Below are 25,593 nucleotides of genomic sequence, written 5' to 3'. Positions count from 1 at the left end.
AATTTTACTACATTGGCAGTAGATGTCGGAAATCTTCATCAGGCTCAGGTACTAGACATACTACTGGAACTCAAACATCCAAAAGGTGATGAGACATATGGTTGCAAATAGTCTAACATTTGGCATTTGTTTGGAGTAGCAAGCCCACCCATTATTTGTACCCACTATACCATTTTAGACAGAGACCCCAAATCTCACTGTCTAAGCCCTGACAACATCACTCATAGCGGCCATTTATGAGGAGTCTTTTGAAAATGACTTACGTTTGAATGTGGCTTTAATCAACCACATCTGTTTTTTAAGTACATTTGTGTGATTGTAGCACAATGTAATGCAGAACTACAGTGACCACCTGTCCGCTATTTACACAGACCATGAATTTGTGTGTCGCTAATACTGTAAAGCACTGTGTTTGTCTGTAATTTGCATGTTGCTATCTGACAGACTTGGAAATGGCTGCATTGCAAGCAGCTGTACACCCCCAGTCTGCTGATTGTGGCCTAATAGCTACTTTATAAGACTTATAGGTGACGTAAACCAGCGCGATATGGCGAACAACCTTTACAACGCGGTCGTTACACCGCGATGCATTTACATCGTGGTCATTACAATGCAAGTCGTTACAACGACTTGCGCTGGATGGCGCTCTACACTAACGAATAGTATGATTTAATATTGGAACACCTTCCCTACTGTTACGTAGACTGGAGTTGGAATATTAAATCATACTATTCCTAAGTCCAGCGCCCTCCAGCGCAAGTCGTTGTAACCACTTGCATTGTAATAACTGCAATGTAATGTACCGCGATGTAAATCATCGCAACGTCACATATGCACGGAAAATGTTCATTTTGAATTTACCTGCCAGCGCACAACTTGTTTAGGCTGGAAGGCTGCTGGAAAGTAGCAGAAATCAACATTTAGTACAGGTTTGCATTAGTATGCTGCCGGGGGTATTCTATGGGTGGGACATAGGCGATCCTATGCAAATGCCCATGGGTTTTGCTGCAAAACCATATCAACTAACAATTGTTTGAGAGAAAGTTTTATTTCAGACTTTGTATGTGTACTGCACTATACAGCACACTCCAAAGTGGTAATAATTTAGAAGTTTGTTTAGGCATAGCATGTTATACTGAAAGTGTAACTTCTCAGCACACACCATTGTACTATACGTGTAAAGGAGTATGTGTGGTTCTAGGCAGTCTAATTGTGTGCCCAGACAAAGGAAAGAGCAGTACTGTACCCCCTACATATCCCTGCACCATGTGGCAGGCACTGCATGGTGCATGCCACATAGTGCAGGGATATGGGCAATGTGTTTATTGCTTACTGCCGCAAAAACATCTCCTGGCGCACTATTGGTTGGGGGGTGAATTACCCTTAAATGCTGAGGATCATTGGGGACAAATTAACCCCTCATGTTAAGACCAGGGAGTCCCACTCTGCAGCATTGCTGAGAGCTGGTTGGAGGCGCTGCCCCCTTTCTCCACTACTCTGCAAATGCAACTCCTGGCTCAATACTGCTTGGGGGATGAAGTTTCCCTGGATCCTTAGTGCCAAGAACCCCTCCTGTTGCCACTAATAAGTCCAACACAGGGGTAATATTGAGAGCTCACCGGAGGCCCTGCCCCTTTTATCCACCCAATGTACAGACCCACACAGCTGCTCTCACACCCACTCACAGACCCATAAGCCTCTCATAAACCCACTCACAAAGCTATGCACACACCCACTGACAGACCCATATAGCCACTCTCACACCCACTCACAGACCCATAAGCCTCTCATAAACCCACTCACACAGCTATGCACACACCCACTGACAGACCCATATAGCCGCTCATACACCCACTCACAAAACCATACAGCCCCTCACAAACCCACTCACACATCCCACACAGTTACTTAACGCCCACTCGGACACCCACATAACCACTCACACACCCAGTCACAGACCAATACAGCAACTTACACACCCATTCACCAACCTATACAGCCTCTCACATACCCAGCCACTCTGAAAGGATAGAGTTTACAGTTAGGAAATAACATTAAAAACCTCCAAAGTCACTGAAAAAACAAAGGTTACAGGGATGGTATACTTAGGAAATTGAATTAAAAACAATCGATATTCACTGAAAAAATCCAAAGGTTACAGGGATGTTATAGTTCGGCGCAGATTTCACTAGTACAAAACCATTGAAATTCAGCAGTTAAAGTTAACTAGGCTAATTATAACTTATGCCCTGCGATGCACTGCTTATGACCTCACATATTACATTACTCAAGACATGGTCAGTGGCATCAATGATGACATCTCAAATAACATCACTATATATACAATATATATATATTGTATTTACAATATAATATACTCACTTTGTGGTGTAAAGGCATGTGTGGAAAAGGTAGATGCGTCGTAAAGATATTTCATTGCATGCAAATTATGCATGGCAAATGCATGCATTGATCCATCATACATCCGTTGAAAAAGGCTACTTAAGTGGATAGAACAGTAAGTGCTGTTGGCCCACTAGAAGCATTCAATTTATAGGCCCTAGGTAGAAGTATTTCCACTTTACTGGAGACTTATAAATACATTAAATGTGTCAGGTGGGTGTAAGCCAATAGTACCATGTTTTATGGTGAGAGCCCCAGCACTTTAGCACTGGTTGTTAGAAGTGGTAAAATGCACAGAGTCCTAAAGCCAATAAAAACCAATTCAGCAAAACAGATGGGGTGAAGGCAAAAAGTTTTGTGATGATCCTGCAGAGAGGAACAGCTCCAACAAATTCTTGTTTTGCATGGGAAATAGTGCAACAAGGATTTCTCGTTTGTGGTTTTACTGGCTACAACTCCAGCCAACCTCAGAATGACCAGTTACATACTTGGGGGCAGATTTATGAGGCCCTTGCGCCACGTTTACGCCGCTGTTGCGTCACGCAAGGCGGCGTAAACGTGGCGCATCCCTACGAACGATTTACAACGTGACGCATCTAGGCAGATGCGTCACGTTGTAAAGCCCTGCGCCGCTTGTGGGCGTTCCTGCGCAGGGTGGGCGTTCCGGGGCAGGTGCGCCTCGCAAAAGTGGCTGAGTGAAATCTATAAGATTTCACTCAGTCACTTTCAGGCCAATGCTGCGTCAAAAGCCTGCGCCTGCTTGAAGCAGGCGTAGGTCTTGACGCAGCATTGTTAAGATGGGGCACCCCCGAGCCTTGCTGGAGCTGCGTCGCGCTTGCGACGCAACTCCAGCAATGCGCCACCTTTACGGCACAGATGCGTCACGCATCTGTGCCGTTTTTGCCCCATGGTGCGCCGCATTATAAATGCGGCGCACCATGGGTGGCGGAGCTGTGGCGCACTGTGGCGCACATTAACTGGCGCATCCCTGGGGATGCGCCAGTTAACATAAATCTGCCCCTTGGTTTACGGATTATTCGAGAACCCAACAACATAAACCATTCTTATCTTATAAATTCTATATTTCGGGCAAAGGTCATAAAAGATTTCATTATAAAACATCGATCATAAAATAAAAAATGTTTCAGCCAAATGTTACATTATTTCAATAAAATTGGCAATTGCAGTAAAACAATTTCATTCAGTAAAACCCATTTAAAATATACATGTAGTAATGTCTAAATATTCATACAGTCCAAGGTAAGTTTCACGGTCGTAGATATCTTGGTCATTTGTACATCACAACTTTAGCCCCATTCTCTTCCTTATTAGATCCACCATGAACACATATCTTGATAGCGCAAATAAGACCTGTGGAAGGGTACTTGTTGTCAGTACCCTCAGCGCCTCTTGATGTTTTCTGAATCCCAACGAATTACATAGAGGTAGAATCCATTTGCTCCTTTCCCTATCATACGCCGGGCAAAAAAAAAAAAAATGTGTGCAATGTTTTCGATGGTCGAGGAAATCCTTGAGATTCAGACTTGGCTTAATAGAAAGGAATTCACTTGTTAACTTTCCTAATCTTGGGTCAGAATGGAGTGCATTCAATATATATTGCCAATAATTACCCTTTAGATTGCCTTTGCAACTTGGCATTAAATTATGTGGTTTAGTGCAGTATGATTCAAGACCTAACTCAATCAGCCATTTCCGGACAAATCTTAACCATAGGAAGGTAAGACATGTATCAATATCCAGTAATTCGCATGCACCTTCTCTATATGCTAGTAATTCCGGCAAAGTCCATAACCGTATCCAATAGAGCAGTGGACGTAGGGTTGCGAGATGACCTATTTGCTTCAAATTTAGATCGTGGAACATTGGGACAAGTGGTGTTGATTGGGGCAATCCTAATAATCTCCTTGCAAACTTGTTTTCCCCAGCTGTTAGATGTCGGGCATCACTTGTGCTCCATAACTCTGATCCATACAAAGCTGCAGCCTGGACCTTACATTTATGTATCTCAAGTGCTGGTGTCACAGCTGTGCTTGTAGTTGAGCTGTACTTCTTAAGGATTGCCCCTGAGCTTTGAGATAACCTTAAGGCAGGGTGGTTTATTTGCTGGTTTAAGGCTAGTTTTGTGTCTAGTAATATGCCCAAATAAGTAAAATTGGTGGCATATTCAATTTTCTCATTACTGAGGAAGAGATTCTTTTTAAGAGTCTTTTGTGGGTTTATGGCCATGTACTTAGTTTTCTGTACAGTATCTATTAAAACTGTTCAACATATTTTGTAGCCCCTTCATGGTCTGTGATATCAGGATGGTGTCGTCTGAGACGAGCAGGGCCGGCACCAATTTCCCATTTAGCCTTGAAGGATCATTTGCTGGTCATGTAGGTGAGCCACCAAATCATTAATATATAGTGAGATCAGGGTGGGAGCAAGTACACAACCCTGTCTCACTCCTCTCTCTATTGAGATTGGATTTCTTAGTTCCCCATTCATACCCCAGCAGACTCTAGCAGAGTTCCCATTATATAACCTTTTTAGCTGCATATCCAAATTCAGGTGGGCACCTTATTTATCAAGTGACTCCCTTAATAAGCATCTGGGTACGAGGTCAAGCGCTGCCCTCAGGTCGACGAGTGCGACATAAATGTGCCCCTTCCTGATTTTGACATAATTCCAGATAATACGCAGGAGTCTGAAGACTTGATCTATTGTACTAGTACTGGATCTAAACCCTGCCTGATGTTTGCTGCCCATTTTGTGGATGTGGACAATTTCAGCCCCTTTCCATGTTCCCAGTATTGGGGCACCGGCTGATATTGCGTTGCTCTGAGCATTAACGTATGGGACCAATACCTTTTTATCATGTTTGAATAAGTCACTGGAAAGTCTATCTAGTCCCGCTGCTTTTCCCGGTTTAATGGAGTCTATAGAATACTGGGGAGCAGATTTACAATAACTGGCGCATCCCTGCATATCAGAAGGGATGCGCCAGTTATTGTGCACCACGTCCCCGCCACCATGGTTGCGCCGCATTTTCAATGTGGAGTACCATGGGGCAAAAGCGGCACTGATGCGTGACGCATCTGTGCCTTAAAGGCGGCGCATTGCTGGAGTTGCGTCACAAGCGCGACGCAGATCCAGCAATGCTCTGGGGGGGCCTGTTCTTACAATGCTGCGTCAATCCTTACGCCTGCTTCAAGCAGGCGCAGAGTTTGGACACAGCATGGACTCAAAAGTGACTGAGCGAAATCTTGTAGATTTCACTCAGCCACTTTTAGGAGGCGCTCACTTGCCGGAACGCCCCCCCTGCGCAGGAGCGCCTCCTTCTCGTGCAGGGCTTTACAACGTGACGCCTCTCCCAGATGCGTCACGTTGTAAATACTCCACAGCATGGTGCATCTTTTGAGCCGCCCCTGCGTCACAAAAGTGACGCAACAGCGGCGTAAAAGAGGTGCAAGGGGCTTGTAAATCTGCCCCTCAGTTTCTTGCAGTGAGAAGACGATCCCCTCACTGTCTCCCTCTATATGCGTAGGCCGTATTTCTCTGCTCGGCGCTGCAATGGGCCTAAAGCTTGAGTATAAATCGGTGAAGTAGTCGGTCCAAGTCACTGAGTCCACATAAACCAGTCAAATTTGCATCTGTGCATTGCAAAATAAATAATCTGACAATGATGAAATCATTGGTAAGTTAATCCGGGAGCAGCTGCATGCCTAGGGACTTTTGGGAAAGCATAGCTGCCCACAACAAACACACTCGTCCTCTAGTGAGAGCAGCACTGGTGTTTGTGAGATCTTCCTTAGATTGTCAAGAAAAAAAGCTGAAAATAGGTTCTTTGTTTGAAAAAGAATTACTGATTTTCACATTCATATTGAACATGATTGGAATACTTGCCAGTGGGTTCAATGTGACTATTAAAGCAATTGCCTGGACTCGGAGTGTTGCAGGGATTCTGCTCCTACACAGAACTGTGCATAAAGACTTAGGACCTCAGTGAATTAGGGTGTACCAAAACACACTTTAGTACCCAAACCCCCTACTAGACTAGCAATCAGTGACTCATTGGTTCTTCGTCCTATAGGAAAAACACCAATGATTAGTCAACCCAGAACATGCGACTTAGGTTACCTCAGGTAAGGTGGATAACAAGAGCACTCTTTCGTTACAGACTTACACCAGTCCAAAAAAAGGAGAAAATAGAGACACGTGCAAGTTTGTAATGTTTATTTCTAATGCCGTGGTCTCATGCGCAGTACCTTAGATAATACAAGCAAACATATTATCAGAAACAAGGTTGTCAGCATTGTTACTATTCCATAAAATACAAAAGGAGAAAGCATCTTATAATACTAATGGGAAAAGGTTTAGAATATACCTAGATTTCACCCTCCCTAGCTAATGAGTTAATTTATAATTAAAGAAGGTCTCATAGGATTACATGGGCGGCCCCATACCTCTGATACTCAGCAGTAGTGGATCACATCGAGTTCTGCACAAGCTGTCAGGATACGAAAGTTCTCAAAGTGTGTCTGATCATGCCTGCGCAGTGCATTATTAAACGCGCCAGTATTAGAGGTGGCCACAGCTGCATATGTGTTATGACTAGAACGTGCGAGGATCATTCTGAATAACAGACACAGTGTCCAAGATAACCTTGACGGTCGCGGTTCTCCATGTACAGACTAAACTAGCGAGGCAGTTTAGAAATGTGGCATAACAAGCTATACTTATGTGAAGTAAGATACTCAGCCTTCTCTAAACAATATCGCAAGTGCGTGTCGTGTGCAAAGCAGAGCAGGAAAGCAAAAATGGCATTTAAGTTTCTAATAAACCCATGCTAACTTAACACTGTGTGAATGTAAGGCTCGCCCCATTACACCCGCCCTTGATCGAAGCACGTGATATAAACGTGGGCGTTTTAGGAATGCAGAGTCCAAGCCTGAAAAGCAGAGTCAAGTTCAAATGTGCAAAAAAAATGTACTCGCTGTTCGATGGAAAGCAGTAACTAAAAAACAGAGAACTGGTATAAAAATAATGGAGTCTCATTCCAACAGCGTATAAGCACAGTATGTTGCAACAGCCTCCAATAGGTAGTCATTGTTCTCATCTGAAAACAGTTCAGCCATCCAATTCAATAGTGGGAATGAACATATATGTTCCTCAATGACCAGAGCCTCTAGTACCATTAGAGGAAAACTTGGATCACCTTCAATATAACTTTGTGCCAAGAAGTCATTCCAACGTCCCATTATTCCATGTATCGCTGCTAAGGCCATAATCCCGCCGCCAGAACAGAGCAAGTCATGAACCACTAAGGGGCTCATCAGCTGATCATAATCCGCATTGGGAGACACCGTACTGCAGAGACACAAATCCAGGGCCCAGTCGAAATCGCAGCTCAGGCAATGGGAGACAGGCTGAACGCATGTGAAAAAGGAAAATCGAAATGATAATCCATAAGCCGCACTCAACGTTGCTAGAGGCAGCGCTCCATAGTAACTAAGCATTCGGTTGCGGAGCAGCAATAGCCGGTGCATCAATTTTTAAACAAACAAATCAAGACTCAAGAGCAGCACACCAGCAACTAATGCAAGCATTAACGGAAATCAACCAAAGATGCTAGAGAAAATCGAATTAAAAAGCGGGGAACACACCAAAAATAGTTTGAAAAGAAGTCACAAGACCACTGCTTACGACTTTAAAAAAGTGTGCTGACCCCGTAGTCGAGGACGCATTAAAGATAGTGTGAATTAACTCCCCAAAATGCAAGGGCAGGTCAGTATTTAATAAGGCATGCACTTCAGTGCGGGTATTTCCCACGTGAAGGACAAATGTTTCTCGAGCAACCTCTTTTTGAGACAATAGCACTCTTATACGACTCATTTAGTTGAATTCTGCCTTCAAGGTCGGAATCGACGGCCAGATGGAAACATCCAGTTTCCCATGCGGAGGAGGAAACAGAACAATTTTACAGCAAATTACATGCTCAGTGACCATAATCACATAAGCGATACCGGCCAACATCCAGTAAAGTGAATGTTGGTATGATAGCAGGTGTTGGAGTGCCTTTCAAAATACAGGCCAAATTAGGGGCCTCCTGATTACAAGAGCCATGCAATTGTATGTGCCTACAAATTAAAGAGTGATCTGGCGCTGTTGTGCAATCTTCACCATTCAAATAAACTTCTTTACCCTCCCTCATACACCTATAGGTCAGTCAGAATAACTTTATTTGGCTTACTCAAAAGCCATACAAAGAAAGAAAAATAAAGTACGTTTCATATAAAATGTTCCTATTTACACAGGAAACATTAAATGAATAACAATATAACATACAATTAAAAAAAATATATATCATTTGCACACAAATATAAAATGATAAAAAACATTTTACTCTAAAACTAATCTTGACAAACGGCTTTCGCCCTTGAGGCGGCTACCAGAAAACTAGCAATGCAAAAAGTAACGTGGGGGTTAGGTAATAATTGTAGATAGAGCAAAGCCGGTCTCACTTGAGTGAAGCCGGCCTTTTTGAGTATAGGCAACAAGTATTTTTTCCTTGGCTCTGAAAACAACCCGCAAAACATAACAAAGTGCATCGTATCCTGCACTGAGAACTGGTCGCAGCTACAGGGCAAAGCTAATTCTGGTTTCTGCCAATTTTTAAAAGAACCTAAATAAAAATGTAACAAATTAAATCTAAATTTGGTTAAAAGAAACCTATGGAAGGGGATTGTTACAAAGCCAAGGTAGGGTGCAAGTGATAACGAATTAACCAATAAACAATGGTCCCTCACTGCCGGTTTTACCAATTCGCGTTCTTCACGGCATGCTTCCTTCCTTTCCAAAAAGGACTTTTTCACAAATTCAATGTCTTGGATCTTAATATTCTCAGGGGAGGTAAAAAGATCCGGACGGCCTAGATCTGAAAATGCCCTGGTCAAATAAACCAGCCAAGGGATCTTGTTGGATCTGTCCAAGGACAGCACGTCAGACATGATCTTGTGGTTCAGTGGGAGATCAAGGGGGCCATACTCAGCTTGTCAGAAAGAAACTGTAGGCCCACTTCTTTGTGGATCGAATAAGTTGGGGTCGAGTGGGGAACAGAGAGTAGGGTTCTGATAAATCTATTCTCCGCTCTTTGAATTGGTTCCACATTTACATAACCCCACAATGCGGACCCATATAAGGCAATGGCTACAGATTTACTGTTATAGATTTTTAATATAGCTTCCATAGGCCTAGCCCCTAGCCTGCTGGCGAAGCCCAGGAGCGCTGAAGATGATCTGATAACAGCCAACCTCTTAGCTCTTACCTGCGGACCCCAGGACCCTTTCTGGTCGAACAAAACACCTAAATAGGGGAATGTAGATACCCTAGAGACTGTGTCCCCCCTCATGTGAATGTTTTGTTTCTCTTCTTACGACACTCTCGACCCACCACCATTGTGTGTGACTTGGTTACGTTTATCTTAAGATCCAGTTGCTCCACAAACGAACCAAAGGCATTCAGAAGGCGCTGGAGGCCAACACCCGTGCGGGCAATCAGCACGGCGTCGTCCGCGTATAGGAGCGCCGGGATCTTAATTGCTCCCACACGCGGGACGTCGGCTTCCTGCCCCCCCAGATGTGCGCCCAGGCCGTTAATATAGATGGTGAAGAGCAAGGGGGCTAAAATACAGCCCTGCCGCACCCCCCTTAATGATCTAAAGGGAGTGGTACACCTGCCCTCATTTGTCACGCGTACACTAGAAGAGAGTTCTTGATGCAGGGTAGCTATAAAGGTGACCAATGCCTCATCAATACCCATCTCTAACAAGATGGCCCACAACTTCGTCCGATTGACTATAGGTAAATGGTAGTGACCAAGCTTCATGGAGATAAGTAAAGTAAAGTAAAGTCCACATTTGTAAAGCGCACAATCACCTGTAAGGGTCTCTAGGCGCTGGGGGCCGTCGGGAAGATTAAGCGAGCTATTGCCCGGAGTCACATGGTGCTGGGCTAACCTGCCGCCGGAGCCGGGGATCGAACCGTGGTCCCCAGATTCCAGCGTCAGTCGCCCTGGCCGCGGTGCCACACCTCTCCCAAGTGCTGCCTAAAGGTTCATATCCCCCTATAGCATAGTATTTCATGCAAGCTTCAAACTTAAACAGGCTGAAAGGTAACGTTATCACATCATGAAAGAGCCACACAGCAGAATTTGTTTCGGCCACAGAAAATGGCAAGGGTTCAAGTTTTTCAATATGCAACATAGAAAACGTGGCATCTTTCATTGACATGAATTGTTGTTTGTCAGTCGAATTAAAAGGTGCAAACAACGATGACGTATTCATGTAATCCCAAGGAACTCGTCCTGCCTTCAACGTTTGTAAGGTCCAAGCAAACTGCATTATAGAACGCAATTGATTTTGAACATGGAACAAAACAGAAACATCTTCTTGCACTATATCAACAACAGACGATACAATATTATCTAATGTGTTAATCCGGGAAGAAAGCGTATTAATGCTATTATCTACAACAGCAAGCACTTTTCTAAATTAGCTTAGCCTATAGCTCTCAGCCTCGAAGCAGCCTCAATCTGGGACAGTTTCCAAACTTCGTTGTGAATAGCATATACCCATCTTTTGGATCTGTCAGTTGGAGGGCCTTTAATAAAGTCATTCAGGTCAACATCGTCAGTCAGTTTAGACAGGTGAAGTTTAACTGACGCTAAAGTGGAGTGTTTGAGCCAATTCTGACATAGCTTGCCTACAGAATAGGTAGTGACAGAATAGTCACTCACAAAACGGGGATCCACCCTAACCTGTATGTAGCCACGGGCTAAACCCAGAAACCGATGCTGGCAGGAATCTTCACTTTTGTGCCACAACAACCAACCCTCAGGATCCAAAGTGGAGATTTTAAAGGAAGAATTCAGCATTAACGTTTGCAATTCTCTAATGGAGATTCTGGAGTAATTATCCCAGCCGGAATACTCTTCCAACTCTGGAAAAGAAGGTGCATTTAATTTTTTAGGTGTAGCCAATCCAAAGCAGGTGGTTTGTGAAATAGTCGAATTAAAAAACAACATATGGTTCGGGATGAGACATGCATGATGCAAAGCCTCTGTGCCTTGCACTTGCCAGATTTTAGAACCCCAAACAAATTTAAGTTCAATGGTATCTTTCCACAGCTCATAGCCCCCTAGAGCCAATTGGCCAATAAAGGACTTAGAATATAATAATTTGGTGTGGGTCAGTCTAACTTTGGAAGAGGACTTTTCGGTCATCTTAAAATAAAACGCATTAGGATTTGTTTGATTAAAATCAGTAAAATATGTGAATCTCTTTAAAAGAGATTTGGAGCTCACTTCTATAGGAGCAGGGCATTTTTCCCATTGGGTATAATTCACCATATTCCTTCTTGTGTTAGCCTTGTGCAGGTAGTGATACCAAAGTGTTGGTAACAATACAAATCACCATAGTTAGCAGAATTCAAATATAAATCTTCAGCATCAAAGGCAGCATAATATTTCAAATCTGAAAACAAAGCTTAAACGGCTTGAACATCCCAATCATCCGCATGTATATTCAGCTTAATTACATCCCCCATGGAAACCCTCAGTACATTTGGGACATTAATGACTTCAGTCGGACCATGAATTTGGAACTTCACTGCATCCCAAACAATACCATCTAATACTGGCCAAGCAGTGATGTTAACGTGCTCCAAATCTCTTTTAATGCGGTGGGAGGAGAAGTAGGGTGCCAATGTTTCATTGATCGGTCGAATAGAATAACTAATCGTTTCTCAACGTAGTGGCCATTCACCAAACGAAAGAAAAAAATTACAAATCCAATTGACATAAACAAAAAAATTGAAAAAAGCACCAACCAAATGTAAGTCCAAGGAGGAATTAAACACATTTTTCTGAACCATGTTGCAAAAACTGAAACCTTTGAAAAGGACTTTAATGTGGAACAGTTAGTGTCAAAGGAAAATCTGGACTCATTTGCCAACCTAGTTTCCAAATCCGGCAACGACAAGTCAGTGGGGTATGTATACTCAGTCTTGTTAAGAAGATCTTGAGGTGGAAAATTCAATAAAGGACGTGATACAGCAGGCATCTCTAAGACAACGACAGCAGGTCTGTTTCCAGGAGCCGGCACCAAAACAGATTTCTCAGCATAGCCGGGCAGGAGACCGCAGGTGTCATACTAAGAAGAATCGGCCACTCTGTGTAATTTGACATTGTCTATGGAGATGTACCTCTTTTCTTTATGACCTGGAAATGGTGGTAACATGACTGTTCTTGTGCCCTGCACTCCAAGTACAGGATCTGATGCTCGATACGCGGGGCCAAATTCTTTCTTGTTCTCGATCTTCTCACGGACCAGTTCTCCAACTAGTGGTAGCCAGTCAACTACCGGGATCTGCAACGCAGCATCAGATGTGGAGGGCAAGTGTTCCTTTGCAAGACTGTCTCTCGTCTTTAGTAGAGTCTGTAAAACATTACAATGTTCATCTACGTCAAAGGATGCAGCAGACGCCGCAGAGTCTAGACCGTCAAGGTATGGGACATACATTTTGATGCCAAAGAGCATTTTGTATGGGGTCCACCCTCCCTGAGACCTTCTAGGGAGATTATTCAGAGCACGCTGTACGCTATTGAGATGGGTTAGCCAGTTCCTTCTAGTACCTATAACTCGAGCTGTCACAGACTGCTTTAAATCACGGTTCATTCGCTCCACAACACTATTGCCCTCAGGCCTGTATGGAGATGAAAATTTGACTTGGACCCCAAAGACTTCATGGCATCCTTGTACGCCTTAGAGGCAAACGCTGGACCCTGGTCAGCATGGAAGGTGCCACAGGCAAAAATTCCCACAAAGATACACAAGTTTCTTATGACAGGTGGTGAATCAGCACTTCGGTGCGGCCATAACCAAACAAGCGGGTGCAAGAGTCAACTGCAACTGAGATGTACTTATACGCAGTATCTGAAGAAAAAGGACCGCAGTGATCTAAATAAACACAACCAAGGGGTGTATTAGAAATGTACAACTGTGTCTGGGGCGGACGCGCAGCTGAAGAAGGCTTGATTTTCTGACATATGCCACATTGAAGGACATAATCTCGCGTCTGTTTGTACAGTCCCCGCCACCAGTAACACAGTTGAAGCTGAGATACAGTAGCCGAAACACCCGCGTGCGCGGACACAACACCTTCATGGGCAGCTGTAACCAGTGTGGGCCTGCGGTCCGTGTTGGGAATCAATCTGTCTCCAACATCGAGTATCTTCACATAAGGTACTTTATCAGGACTTAAGTGATAAGTGTACTTTGAAGGGAATCCAGTAGGATACTTCTCACCCTTCTCAGTCGCGGCAATAGCTGTCAAGATGTCATCATCTATTTTACTTCTGGAACGCGTAACTGCTGCAACCAAGTATGTAGCTACCGCTGACTTTGCGGCCTCATCGGCCAAAGAGTTGCCAACAGCGTGAACTCCTAAACACTGATGACCAAGAGTATGAATTACATACACGAGTGGCAGTTGCTCCTTGAGTTCTGCCACTCGAACCCAGATCATTTTATGTTTTATTGTGCTACCCTTGGAATCACGATAATCGTTTAGAGTCCAAAAAACTAGATTGTCATTGTAAGACTGGACACAGTAGTAAGAATCACTCACAATGAGAATAGTCACATCAGGATCTGCGTACTCCAATGCAAGCATCAGAGCACATAGCTCTGCCAATTGGGCGGTACAGTCCCCTAATGTCTGAGTATGTACGACATCGGACTTGAATTCACCAATCACTATAGTATCAACCACAATAGCGCAGGCTGAGACATATGCGTGCTTAGACCCATGCGCAACTTGCGCAGAACCATCAGTGTAAATGACACAATGGAACTCCTCCAAAGGACGCATAGTTACAGGAGCAGGATGAACAAACTCATACTGCAAGAACGTCTGCGTCTGTAAGGAGGCGTCAAAGACAAACGTGATTTCGGGAGACGTCAAAGACGTAGCCCATTGTTTCCACCGTGGGTGTAAGGCTTTAGAATTAGGTAGACTGGCTTTCCTCACTTCTTCCAGGGCAGGATACGGGGTAACAACCAACATGCGTTTTCCCTGCGACAGTGCACGCTCCTTCAGAAACGCCATTTGCACTGCTGTCAAAACTTTTTCCACAGTGGAAAACCGCATTTCAGCCGAAGTGTACAAGTGTGTCTTGTAAGCGATAGGTACTGTTTCTCCTTCATTAAAAGTAATGTACGTGAAACCCACCGCCCCAAGCACGATTCTTATCACCAGGTTGGTGTGGTTATCACGAGTCAGCAAGAATTTAGATTCAAGAAGATCAGCCTGCAAGGATTGCAAAATGGCTGTATGTTCAAGCTGCCAGCAAGATTTGGTATAAGTTGGTTGTATCAAGGCATATAATGGCTTGATACGCTGGGCATAATCGGGAATGTAAGTACGCCCGAAATTCAAAAATCCCAGCAAAGATTGTAATTTTTTCAGAGTCGTAGGAGAGTGCAATTGTGCACATTTCTCCAAGAAGTGGGGGGCTAAGCCTTAGCCTTCATTGTTGAGCTCATAGCCCAGAAACAACACTGTGCACTCTGCAATGTGTGACTTTACAAAATTAAATTTGTAACCGAAGTCCGCAAAACAACAAATTATGCGGTCAACGTGACACAGATGCGCCCAAATTTCGTGGTCCGTGAGATAGATGTCATCCACCTACAAACACGCTTCTGGGTCAACTCTCTCTAAAAGAGAGACAATACGGGCAGCAAACACGCCTGGACTATTCTTATAGCCCATAGGTAAATGTTTGTATTGGCGTTGTTTGTCACCACTTGTAAAACTGGTCCATTGACTACTTAAGCCGGAAAAGTTGTGGGCAAAAAAACCATTGGATATGTCAAGTGTGGTCTTAAACCTTTTACGCACGAGACCATCCACTAAAGCAGAGCCGCGGGTGTTCTGTACTGCACAGGTACGGCAATGCGAGTTCAAATGCCGGTAACCAATACAAAACGGTATGAACCGTCAGGTTTGGTCACAGTAAACAGTGGGTTATTCATCGGAGACACACAAGTTTCAATGACACCTTGATATTCCAATTGCTCCAGGATTTCTGCCACGAAAGCCTTAGCTTCACGTCGCATGGGATATTGAGGTTGAGGCTTTGGCATTGACCGCAGGGGAATCTCGTGTCGGGGGGAAAATGTATCCCAACCACAGTGAGTACGGTACAAAGCCGGAGCTAGGGCCTTAGCCCACTCTTCTGCAAAATTCAGCGCATGCTCTTTCGACACTGTGTGCGCGAAACTAGGGAGTATTACCTCCTTCCCTCTCGGAGCAGCGAGAACAAACGGTGGGGGCCATTCAGCCTCCACTAACAAAATGTCATACGTTGTAGTTAGATTTTCCCAAAATACCCCTTTCATGGTACGTTGTATGTTACCTTCAATTAAAAGTTGAATCTCAAAAAGCCTGTCAGGGGGAGCTACTCTACTGTCAGCTGTCTCTACAACAACATAAGTATCAGTTGCTGTCACCTTCAGTAGTGGACAGAGCGCCTCGCGAACTATGGTATTCTCCGCCGCGCTGTCCAACAGCGCCAGCGCCCATGTCTGATTCTGAAGCTGCGTTCTCACTATCTGTGGCATATCTCGCTGTTAACGCAGCGACTTTCTTTTTCTGAAACTGGTGTAGAATTGTTCTGCTTGCCTTTTCTGTCTTTCGGGCGGGGCTGGTCGTGACTCTGCTGGCCACCCCGACCTCTGCTGCCTCCTCCACCACTGGTCGACGAGGTCGATGAGTTCTGTAAAGAACGAGGAGAGTGTTGTTCTGAAACCTGAAAACGATCAGGTGATTTTATCGTTGCGCGATCACGCAAGTCATAAATGCGTTCTGTAGACGTAGGCACGGGAGATGCAGTACGAGACTCCTGCTTCTGTTGTTGCTTACCCTGTTTTTTGTTCTTAGACAAATTTTGCTTTTTAGATTTGATCTGATCATCTTTTTCTGACTTCGGCCCTTGGGGTTGCTTCTTTTCTTTAGTAGAGACTGGCTCGACACCCAAACTATTACGGCCCATGGTCTAATAAGCCGCCGTAATAATTCTCGGTAACTGTCGGGGTTTATCGGCATTGGGAACAGCCTGCAAAGCATTAGACACCTGAAAGCTTACCGCATATCCCTTTACATTCACAAGGACGAGATCGGAAACTACATCAAAAGTGCTGCATAGCCTCATTCCCAATTCAACCGCTGCCTCTGGTCCGTGCTCATCTTGAACACGCTTAATGACCGAGGGAAGGACAGTCATTGATGGAGTGCCGAAGCACCTCATATACACTGCCGCAAAAATCTTACCCCATGACTTACAGTCACCAGCCTCCGGTATCAAGTCTTTATGCAAACTAATTGTAAGAATCCTGAGTTTTTCAACAGTGGTCATGTTAGGAAATACTGCTTCCAGCTGGTCAAAGTTCTCAGCAAGCCAGAAAGGCATATCATCCTTATCTTGGGGGCGCTTGCCCTTTACTGCATTAACCATTACAGGACTAAGTTTCATTCCGCTCAGTTCGGCTGGAAGAGCCGCAACAACTGGGGCCCCGCCCGGGAGATTGCGGGTAATGTATTGTACCAAGGCCCTAATAACTGCCATTGCGGTGTTATGTAGGGGCCGTAGATCGGCAACGGCAACTGCCCCCGCCCGAGGTTTCGGGGTAAATCCAGCCAACACAGGCCAAGCAGCGCCTGGACTGGACAAAGGACCTAATCTACTCGCCGTCAAAGAGTGGGGAAGGGCGCCATTAAACCAAACTCGGTGCTGCCAAGCAGAAATTGTAACTTCCTGTGTCCTATACGGAACATATTCCGCGGGCACGGCTGTGTGAGTATACGTGTGGAACACACCAGCATCTACGTTCACAGCAGGGAAGGTCACCCACGAGTAAAAAATTTCAAAAGGGTAAGCTACTTCCACACTCACAACCATGATAACTGCCATGACATCCAGGCAGACGTTATAAGTTTGCAAATGATTGCGAACCACAATGCGACTATGGTGCGGTATGTCACCGTCACCCATAACGACATAGTAAGAAAATGGTACAATGAAGAATCTATGTAGCACAACTGGGTAGTAATTCAAAAGGAAACCGTTTGAAAAGATTCAAGCTTGAATAGACCTATGTAACTATAGGTAGGTTTATCCATCACCACCGTTACCTGGAAACGATAGTGAGGGGGTTAAGGACTGATATAAGCACTACTCAAGCGCCTTGTAAATAAGACCAAACCACGTTGGGCGCCATGTTGCAGGGATTCTGCTCCTACGCAGAACTGTGCTTAGAGTTTTAGGACCTTAGTAAATTAGGGTGTACCAAAACCCACCTTAGTACCCAAACCCCATACCAGACTAGCAATCAGGGACTCATTGGTTCTTCGTCCTATAGCAAAAACACCAATGATTAGTCAACCCAGAATATGAGACTTAGGTTACCTCAGGTAAGGTGGATAACAAGAGCACTCTTTTGTTACAGTCTTACACCAATCCAAAACAAGGAGTAAATAGAGACATGTGCAAGTTTGAAATGTTTATTTCTAACACCGTGATCTCATGCGCAGTACTTTAGATAATACAAACAAACATATTATCAGAAACAAGGTTGTCAGCATTGTTACTATTGCTTAAAATACAAAGGGAGAAAGCACTTTATTATACTAACGGGAAACAGGTTTAGAATATCCCTAGATTTCACCCTCCCTAGCTAATGAGTTAGTTTATAATTAAAGAAGGTCTCATAGGATTACATGGGCAGCCCCATACCTCTGATACTCAGCAGTATGGATCACATCAAGTTCTGCACAAGCTGTCAGGATATGAAAGTTCTCCAAGTGTGTCTGATCATGCCTATGTGTTATGACTAGAATGTGCGAGGATCATTCCGAATAACAGACACAGTGTCCAAGATAACCTTGACGGTCTTGGTTCTCCATGTACAGACTAAACTAGCGAGGCAGTTTAGAAATGTAGCATAACAACCTATTCTCATGTGTAGCAAAATACTCTGCCTTCTCTATATCGCAAGTGCGTGTCATGTGCAAAGCAAAGCAGAGCAGGAAAGCAAAAATGGCGTTTAAGCTTCTAATAAACTCGTGCGCACTTAACACTGTGTGAATTTAAGGCTCGCCCCCACTACAGGAGCAAGAGCCTGAACAGCTGTGATCTCAGCTTAGTGGCTCTGGGGATCTCCAGTACTTGCTTTCAGTGTACCTATATAGCGTACACGTATGTTTCTTTCAAAATGCTGGATGTTGAAACTATAGAATACCCTGTTTTAGTCACATGTCAGCTCCTGATTTGGTCTGGGACTTGCAGTTCCTGGTTCACCTCCTGCCTCTGTGTCTTCTACAGCATGAAGATTGTGGACTTCAACCACCCCCTCTTCTTCTACTTAAAATCCAGTGGCCTCATTTATGAAAAGTGACGCATCGCTGCTTGAAAACAGCGATGCATCACTTTTTTACTGCGCCCCCCTTGCGACACTAATGATGCATCATATTTACAGTATGACGCATCATGGCGCAAGGAGTTACAGATACGTCAGTATTTCTGAAGTATCTGTATGGCGCAAAAGTGTCGCATTGCTGGAGTGTGTCACAAAAGTGACGCAACTCCAGCAATGTGTCCTTTCACATGGGGCAAGCCCCGTGTGAAAGGGCCTGTCAGTCTTATGCCTGCTGTGAGGCAGGCGTAAGAAATTGATGCATTTGTGTCCTAGAAGTGGCGCAATGAAATCTTATAGATTTCACTGCGTCACTTCTATGACCCTTTCTTGCGTCAGAACGCCTTCCCACCTACATTATACCTGGCGTAGGTATAATGTAGCGCAGGGGTTTACAAAGTGACGCATCTACCTAGATGCGTCACTTTGTAAATATGGTGCAACAAGGCACATGTTTTATGCTGCTGGTGCGTCACAAAAAGTGACGCACCGGCGGCGTAAAAGTGACGCACGGCCTCATAAATGAGGCCCCAGGATCCCTAAGATGGTGGCTTGGATGCTCTTGGCATCTGTTATGAGCTCGTTGGTGCTCAGTGTTTTCTCATACTGGGAAGTACACAAGAAATCCCCTCAAAATATAAATCATACAATCAATAATTCTATTCTTAGTCATGAGGAAGCCGTTTTTGATACTATGTATGAAATTTTACTTAACATTTTTGGCTACTGCCTGCCTATTCTGCTTGATATTTCTTCCATCACACTCATCCTCATATCCCTCGGCAGACACGTCCATCGGATTAAAGAAAATGCCGGAGGATTCAGTCAGCCCCGGCTGGAGCCTCACTTTGGAGCAGCCAGAATAGTCGGATCCCTCCTTCTGGACTATATATTTTTTTTCTGGCAACGTTTGCCTTATTGTTCGCAATTTCGACTTTGTTTCGGTTAATTTGCCTGATAATCATTGCCTCCTATATGCCAGCACAATGTATTATTCTGATTCTGAAACATATCAAACTGAAGCAAGTGCTCTGCAAGTTACTTCGACCCTGCAAGTGAGGTATTCATCCATCATTGGAAGGCATCACTGTGGTAGCCGATGACATCCTTCTACTTCCAGCATCACCTTCTGTGACAAAATAAACATTGCATTCTCTTTGATTCTTTTGTGTATTTTTTGAAGAGTATCTTTTCACGAGCTGTAATGAAAATGTGTGCTTTATCTTCTCACACTTGTTTACAATTGCGCATATTTTCGAACTACTTAGGACTATAAAGTAACAATTGTGTTGTCAATCTAATAGTTTATTTTACTTTTTTATTTGTTTATACAATACTAGCAGCCCGTCCCGACGTTGTCCGGGGATGAAAAGTAAAGTGTGTAATGTTGTTACAGATGAAGTATGTCATTATTGTAATATTTCGCGGTAAACTAAATTTTTAGTTTCATTTGAATGAGGATGTAGAATAAATTGATTTTGCGCATTCCCGGTGCGAGAGAGTGCAACATATAACTGGCCATGAGTGAAGCAGTCGTCTCGTAAGTCAATGCCTATATCTTTATATGTTTGACCTTGCGATTTGTTAATGGTAGAAGCAAAGGCAATGTTAATCGGGAATTGCAAACGTTTAAATTGAAATGGTAGATCTGTAGGGATCATGGGTATGCGTGGAATGTGAGCTAACTGGCCTGCAGCAGGGCCAGATAGAATAGTTGCTTTAATGACATAAGGTAAAAGACTTTTAACTTGTAGTCGGGTTCCATTGCATAGATTTGGCGGATGTAGGTTTCGCAATAAGATGATTGGGATGCCAACTTTTATTTGGAGTACATGATGTGGAAGTCCCGAAGGGTTAAGTGAGTTTAGGAATTCTTGAGGATAATGTACTGTGTCTTCTGTATCTAATACTGTGTCAATGGATTTATATATTTTTGTTTCCCCTGTGATTTTAATTAGTATGTGTTCATTGATGTGGTTGACACTTGTGTTTCTGGGTGCAACTATGGCTCTTTCACAAATCCATTGGTAGTCTTTGTTAATAATATTGTGAACGTCTGGGTATACATGTTGTATGAGTTCCTGTAAGCTTGAGACAGGTGTCCCTAAATTTTCAATATTAATGTTATCATTTGTGTTGTGTAAATCTCCATTACCAACTTGTAGTAGAAGATCAGCAAAGACATTATCTCCACCTCCTAAATGAGTTCTCATGTTAGTGCGTAAGGTAAGAGTTTGTATGGAGTCCCATAGGTGTGATGCTTTTAAGCATGCTTTTAGTATATCAGCACGTGTTCCTCTTGGGACAACAGGGAGAGTCTGACGGAAGTCACCTGCAAAGACAAAAGTGACCCCACCCATGATTTTAGGACAATTTCTAATGTCTTGTAGAGTTTTGTGTACGGCGTCTATATGTGCACGGTGTGTCATCGTACATTCGTCCCACATAATAAGAGCCACTTTTTGAAGCAGGGTGCCTAAGGGTCCGTTTTTGCGTACTGAGCAAGTGGATTCATTTTCAATGGAAACAGTTAAAGGTAGTTTAAATGTGGAGTGTGCTGTTTTACCTCCAGTTGGCAAAGTGGCAGCTATTCTAGAAGATGCAACTGCCAGAGCCAATAGTCCTAAAGAGCGTATTTTCGCAAGTATTAGGTTGATTAAGTAAGTTTTCCAAGTCCCTCCTGGTGCGTCTAAAAAGAAATTTTTTCCATCTTTTGTTTCCACACTTTCAACAATGGTGTTGTATGCTATTGTTTGATCGGGCACTAAGTTTGGCAAATGTTGTGCAATGTATTCCAGTAGGTTCTCTGTAGAGTTTTCTAAATCAGTATGCTTGTACGGTGTATGTATAGTTCTATTTGTTTGCGGCAGTTTGAAATCTTTTAAAGTTTTTTCACTTAGTACATACAGCGAGTCTGCAATTAGTATGAGACCCTGGTTAAATATGTAATTACTCATGGGCATTGATTCATCATTTGTTTCTTGACGCCTATTGTGTAGTATATCTTCACACAAATCTTCTTTGTATTGGTCCCATAAAGTTAGATGATCAGATGGGTTACAAAACAGCAGAATAGTAACAAACAATTCACGTAGCTTTGATGGGGAATGTGAGAGTGCAGCATCACCTAACGTATGTTTCCAATGTTGGTCGTCTTCAATGAGTCCAAGTTGTTTACATGCTGCTTGATAGGTAGGCATTAGTTGTTTGTTAACAGTTAAAAGACTGTGAAACCCTGTAGGTCCGCGAACATGATGTAAAAGAATGCGTAAGTGGAAACACTCCGATTGGTTTGGGTGAATAGTGTACATTCTAACAAGAGCTGCGTCTTTTTTTACACCAGGGTGTCCTAATACTTGCTGTCCACGTGTGCGGCGTTGAAAATTTGAATTTGACCATGTATAGTATTGTGGTACTTCTTGGTATAGCAATGTTTTTGCAAAATTGTCGGTGGCACTCAATTGGAAGAAGGCAGTAAGCGTTGTGTGCGTTGGGTTCTATGCTACATGTAGAATGTTCTTGTCATTGAAACAGACTCTTTGACCATTTTCGAGATGCACAGCTATATGTGTGACAGTGGGATGGCGTTCATGAATGTGAAACTCTAGAATGCGCCACACTGCTTCGGAAGTGCTAATATAACTTCCATTTAGATATGTGTCTATTTCATTGTGTTTGTTTTCAATAGCAGCAGTTGCTTGATCCGAGCCTTTGTTAATATATTTGCAAATATATTTGATAGCTGTAACAGATTGGCAGTATTCAATATTAATATGAGCATTGAAAGTGCGACACAGTAGTGGTGAATATGGAACAACCCACTGATTATTGACAGTGACTTCCTGTCCTCTAACCGTCATTGTGACAGTATGTCCACCATGTTCGGTGTTCCTCCTCTGGTAAATGGGGTAGCCGTTAACTCCAGTTTCAGTTTCATTAATGAGAGGGTGTGGGTATTTTTTGGTGCAAATCCCGTTTTTCATACACGGTGAAAGAATGTTGTGTTCACCACATGGACCATGTATCATGTTTTTCTTGACAATAAGAAATAGTTTAGGATCGTTAATAGGATCAGGCAGCTCAGCGGAGATAATGAGATCAACGTCATCTGCATGAATTTTTGGTTCAAGCCATAATAGTATGTGTACATGAGGTAGTCCTCTCTTTTGCCATTCAATAGTAAATATGTAAGCTTTAGCAGATCCAAAGATACCTTGTTGTGTTAATAGTTTCATTAGTGTTTTTACTTTTAAATTGAAGACCCGTGCAACGATGTCATGTCTATCGCATGCTTTTTGTTTGGGGAACAATTGATCTTTAATGTCTTGCCAGTCTGGATTGCATGTGAAAGTAAGGAATAAATCTGGTCTGCCATAGTGCCTGACGTATGTCATAGCATCTTGTGTTTTTTCGTGCATGTACCTTGGTGATCCAGTGAAGGTAGCTGGTAAAATACATGTCTCGAACTTGTACGTTGTGATCTTCATTGACTGCATCTTTTAAATTTATGTAGTTGTCTGCACGTAGTTGTTTTTGATTGGGCCTGATAAAGTCTAGTCTTTCTGTGATCATTTTGGCCATCATATCCACAATGTATTGATTGAAGAGATTGCGGAACCAATGCAAGGTATTGAAAGTTGTATTTCTAACCATAAGAGTATAGGCATAGTACTGCATGCATGTAACTGTTTTGTTTGTTGCAGAGTTTCTTTGTGGTATATTGAGACAATAACCATCTTCACCTTTAGGGAATAGGATGGGGTATTGTAAAGGATCATAGGATCTATGTAATTCAGATACTTTGCGTAGTACTCCCTCTCGCGTATGTAATACAATGTCTCGTTCACTAAAAGAACTGCAACTTCATCGGTAGTTGGTGCATTAAATCTTCCTGCATGTGTATTTGGTGGGTGTTTATCAGCATGTATAATAATGCGCAAATCTTCCTCTTGTGAATGCATTTCATAGTTGTACTTTAGTGAACGAATGTATGTGTTTTGATGGTGCAATGTGTCTTGTAGTTGTTGAATAAGGTCTGTGTTCGAATTTGGCACCATGTGTGAGCATGCGTCTGTTTGTTGCTGTTGAGATAGGAAATATATTTGTAGGAACTGTGGCGCTTTCCCTTCCATTGGAAGCATACTTCCAATCAAGTGGTATAACTGTCCCTGTATTTTAAATGTCGGCATGAAATTTCCTTCCCTAACTTCATTTGCACCAAAGGATGTCATTTGGAATAGAGTATTATAACAGCGGGTGTTTGTTAAGAAATGATTTGAAAGTGTGTGAGTGTCATCCAGTAGTTGTCTAATGAGTGGCGGTGGATCTTCAATGTTGTTAAGAATTACTCTTCCTGATGAGCAGCAAAGGCTTTTAGGCTCTGCCTTCCATTTAAGTGCGTTGCAGTGAGTACAGATATTGTTCATGAGTACAATTTGGATTGGAATGTGGATTGTTGCTGTAGTCATGAAGTGGGTTGTAGTTGAATGCAGATCTGAGAGTGTGTGGGTGTTGTACTGTATGTTCTTCTTGATGTGATAGCATAGTTGGAGTTGTGAAACTTTGGTGTTTTTGTATGTTGTGTGTCTGCTGTGTTTGATTGGGAATGAATGTGTCAGTGTTGCCTTTGTTGGTGTTGTTAGTGTTGTTAGTGTGTGTGGTATTAGAGGTTGTTGGCTGTGGAGTACTGTTATGATGCTGTTGTGAATGTATTGTATTTGTTGTTTGTGAAAGATATGAGGTTGATGGTGCATCGCTGTTATGTAATTTTTCCTCATTATTTGTCTGTGTCAGTCTTATGCGCTTGTTTGTGTTTGCGCGTTTTTTATATGTAGTCCGTGAAAGATGTGTTTTCCTCTTCACCATATTGAAATATATGTTTTAAATATTTACAAAAGAGAGAGTAATGTAGTTACGTTGATGTTCACTGTTGCTTTCCCTAATTATTTTTCCGTAGTAATGTGTGTCCCACCATTGCCTACGTAACGTTTATTCTTGTGCCTGAGTGTGTAGCATATATTGCAGTATTATACCTCTAATTGTACTTTGTTTTGTCTTGTAACCTGCACACTTGTCACTGTTTCCTCCTGGCAGTTTTTGCTACCTCATGTATTTTGTTTGGTCACAATTGTCACTTTTCCCTCATGTATCTTAACGTCTGCTTTTGTAATCTGTTCACGTGTAATGTGCTCCTTATGTTTCAGTTCTATTAGTTGCACACACCACTTTTCCCTTGTAACAGAATGTATGCTACCTCTCACATTTTGTTTGCTGTTGATACTTGCACAAGTGCCACCATTGCCTACGTAACGTTTATTCTTGTGCCTGAGTGTGGAGCATATCTTGCAGTATTATACCTCTAATTGTACTTTGTTTTGTCTTGTAACCTGCACACTTTTTAGTGTTTCCTCCTGTCAGTTTTTGGTACCTCATGTATTTTGTTTGGTCACAATTGTCACTTTTCCCTCATGTATCCTAAAGTCAGCTTTTGTAATCTGTTTGCGTGTAATGTGCTCCTTATGTTTTAGTTCTGTTAGTTGCACACACCACTTTTCCCTTGTAACAGACAGTATGCTACCTCTCACATTTTGTTTGCTGTTGATACTTGCACAAGTGCCACCATTGCCTACGTAACGTTTATTCTTGTGCCTGAGTGT

At 43.0% G+C, this 25,593-nt stretch overlaps 1 protein-coding gene across 1 annotated transcript; it reads right to left on the bottom strand.

Moving 5' to 3' along the window:
* Positions 1-22,434: 22,434 nt before the first annotated feature.
* Positions 22,435-23,433, bottom strand: LOC144790723 (uncharacterized). Its single transcript, XM_078665439.1, has one exon. The coding sequence runs from the start codon at positions 23,431-23,433 to the stop codon at positions 22,435-22,437; it is 999 nt and encodes a 332-aa protein (XP_078521565.1).
* Positions 23,434-25,593: the final 2,160 nt, after the last annotated feature.

This window comes from Lissotriton helveticus, chromosome 11, assembly GCF_964261635.1.
Source record: "Lissotriton helveticus chromosome 11, aLisHel1.1, whole genome shotgun sequence".
NCBI lineage: Eukaryota > Metazoa > Chordata > Amphibia > Caudata > Salamandridae > Lissotriton > Lissotriton helveticus.
Note: the sequence above shows the minus strand (reverse complement) of the source record. Positions and strands in the feature narration are given on the sequence as shown.